At 45.4% G+C, this 3145-nt stretch overlaps 1 protein-coding gene across 1 annotated transcript; it reads left to right on the forward strand.

Moving 5' to 3' along the window:
- Positions 1-387: 387 nt before the first annotated feature.
- Positions 388-2918, forward strand: LOC125878873 (hepatoma-derived growth factor-related protein 2-like). The gene is made up of 5 exons (XM_049560339.1): positions 388-794; positions 935-1028; positions 1756-1843; positions 1934-2391; positions 2633-2918. Exons 1-5 carry the CDS (start codon positions 770-772, stop codon positions 2634-2636), a joined length of 669 nt encoding a protein of 222 aa, XP_049416296.1. The 5' UTR covers positions 388-769; the 3' UTR covers positions 2637-2918.
- The last annotated feature ends 227 nt before the right edge of the window (positions 2919-3145 follow it).

The following is a 3145-nucleotide window of genomic DNA, read 5'->3' on the forward strand; positions in this document are numbered from 1 at the left end:
TGATGACAACTTTGATGCATTGCGACACCTGCTGGTCATTTTTAATAGGCCTAACTGCTTTTGGCATGCTTGCTGTCATGTTGACAGTTTACCAAGAACAGACTTCACTGTTCACGGTACATCGTGAAGAAAACGTACTATAGAGCTTTCATTTTCATGGTCTATCAGCTGCATATTAACAGGCAATACAATAAAACCCTGTTGCATTACTTCATTGCCTGTCTGTGCGTCTGCAGCCTCCGGGTCTGCAGAGACATCCTGCTGGCGTAAAGGCCAAGAGGTAACCTTATTTTGAAGGGCACAGCCCAAATGTAAGTGACAGAGCACGTTAGCCAATCAGAAGCAAGGGAGCGCTGAGAGTGAGAGAGACCCAACTGCAGTCAAGATGGCCGACAAGGCGCCACCATATATCGAGGCTGCGTTCCAAAAACAGTTTGAGTCGCCCTCGCTCACTTGCCCTCAGCACTTGCCCTCGGGGGAATCCCCACCGCCATCATAAGGGCTGTTCCATTTCTCTAAACAGCTGAAGTGAACTTGGTGAGATCGACCCTTGAGGGCTGAGTGATCGAGTCAACAACGATGGTCACTCCAGCTGTATATCACCCATAATGCATTGCAGTGGTGCACGAAAAATATGTCCATGCGGTGGCGATAATGAACCTCAAACACCGTTGGCTGCTGTCTATTTACCACCAAAGAAGAAGAAAATGAATTAAGGAGCCAGCACGGGTCGGTATTTAATTGTGCAATTAGACTGTCCGTGGCAGTTATGGCAGAACCCACCGTTTACAAGTGTAAGTATATAAGCTATTTGTCACAGACAAAAGAAAAAGAAAGCAAAATACTTGTATCTAAATAGCATTTTATTCTTCTGATGTCACGTCGTTTGTTGTGCATTCTGTGTGATTAAGGGATTGTTTCCATATTGTTACAGGGTCTGATGAGGAGACGGAGCTCCTCATAAAGCTCAGAATGAGAAAGGAAGCTCTCTTTACTGGCAAAAGAAATGCCTCAAAGCTGGCCTGGGAGTGAGTTTGTTTGTAACTTACTGTGGCATTGCATATGAATGTATTTCTGTTACTTGCTTCTTTGTTGTGTGCTAATTTTAAAGGTTTTAATGTACCGTATTTTCCGGACCATAAGTCGCGGTTTTTTCCTAGTTTGGCTGACCATGCGACCTATATTCAAAAGCGACTATATATCAAAAATATAGCCTACGTTATGACCACAAGAGGGAAGGGAGGCTTTTATTTCTAAATCCCTCCTCATTCAGTAGCTCATCTTCCTCTTCCTCACGTTCTTGCTGCGCTGTCGGCCCGTCTTCGGTCTCTGCTCCGGTCCCGACCGGGCTCCGGACACGGAGCAGAGACCCAGGTCCGACAGTGCAAGGCTCTCCCTCTCTGAAGCAGAGGAGAGGTCAGCTTCACTCCCGTCAGCCTCACAGACAGTCCACAAAGAGTTTCTGATCATATCCTCTTCAGTTTGCTCCAGGCGAGTGAGTTTTTATTTTCTTTTTTGACCCGGCCTGTAGTAGTGTCGGCCTTTTGTGTAAACAAAGCCCCGGCCATTATATGAGACCCGGCTATTAATTAAATGTTTGAAATCTAAATGCGACTTAAAACCGGTGCGACTTGTATGTTTTTTTTTCCTCTTCATGATGTATTTTTTGACAGATGCGACTAATACTCAGGTGCGACATATAGTCCGGAAAATACGTTTGGTGAGCATAACATAATTGTTTTATTGTGAAAATAGGACAATTGTACAGAAGATGGGTCTGCAGGGGAGGCTGACAGCAGCACAGGCGGCTAAAAAGTGGGAGAACCTAAAAAAGAAATACAAGGTAATTAGTATACAGTAGCTATACAATTGGTGAAACAAATTCACTCATAAAAAAAGATAGACTGTGTTACTTCTGTTTTCTCCCCTATAGGACCTGAAAGCCCCCCCTACTGGAGCAGGAACAGATCAGGGGGAGGAAAAGGCAGATAGCTGGCAGTGGTTTCCCCTGATGCATGAGGCAATTGGGTCACGGCCATCAGTAACACCACCTGCCCTTATTGCCTCATGCACAGGGGAAACACCAACAACGAGCAGCACTGCCACTGCCAGCAGTCTGCCAGGACCTCCAGAGAGACCCACACTATCATCATCATCATCATCAGCATCATCAGCATCATCATCATCAGCATCATCAGCATCATCATCATCATCACCACAACCACCACCACCACAACAACCACATTCATCTCCACCTAAAAAAAGAGCCCGGAGGGAGCGCCTTGTTGACCTTATCCTGAGGGAAGGAGAGAGGGATGAGGACCGCTTTCAGCATTTGGAGGCACAGACAGACAGGCTTCTGAACATTTTTGAGAAGATGGTGGACAAAATGTAGCTTAATTTAATTCTGTAACTTATTATTTAGGCCCTGATTTATGCCTTGAGTTTAAGTTCAGTAATTAAATCACAACACCCTCATTTGTTTTCTTTTATTTTGACATTAACATAAATTTCATTTTGTTTCAATCTTTTTTTTAAACTCAAAACTTTGTGGAAAATGTGAAAAAATAAATCTCAATAGCATAATTGTGTGGTGTCTCATTTGCCTTCACACTATTTACATTCCCTACAGGTAATCATGGTCCAGTAGCTGTTGGACAGGTGCGGAGATGCGGCCTGCCAGCCTTTCTCTAAGTGCTGCTCCACCGGCCTCAACAGCAAGAGGGGCAAGAGGGATATTGTCCGCCCAAGCTTCCTGGACTGGCTCCTCAATATCCCCCACACCCAGGCATATGTTATGCAGTACAGCACAACAGGTGATGACAGATGGCACAAACGTTGTGTCAACTTCCAGGGCCTTAAAGAAGATGCTGCGCCATCGAGTCTTCATCATTCCAAAGGACCTTTCAATAACTGAACGGGCCCTGGAGTGACAGCCGTTGTAGCGCTCCTGGACCCTGGACTGCAGTGGCTCTCTGTATGGTGTCATTAGGCAAATTGGCTGCTCAATGCAGGGGTATCCACCATCACCTACAATGAAATAGCCTGCTGGGGGGTAGAGTTGACCTGTGTAAATAGGACTGTTCTTTAGCACACGTGTGTCATGGACAGACCCAGGGTAACCTGTAAATGTGTCCAAAAACCT

This window comes from Epinephelus fuscoguttatus, linkage group LG19 (assembly GCF_011397635.1).
Source record: "Epinephelus fuscoguttatus linkage group LG19, E.fuscoguttatus.final_Chr_v1".
NCBI lineage: Eukaryota > Metazoa > Chordata > Actinopteri > Perciformes > Serranidae > Epinephelus > Epinephelus fuscoguttatus.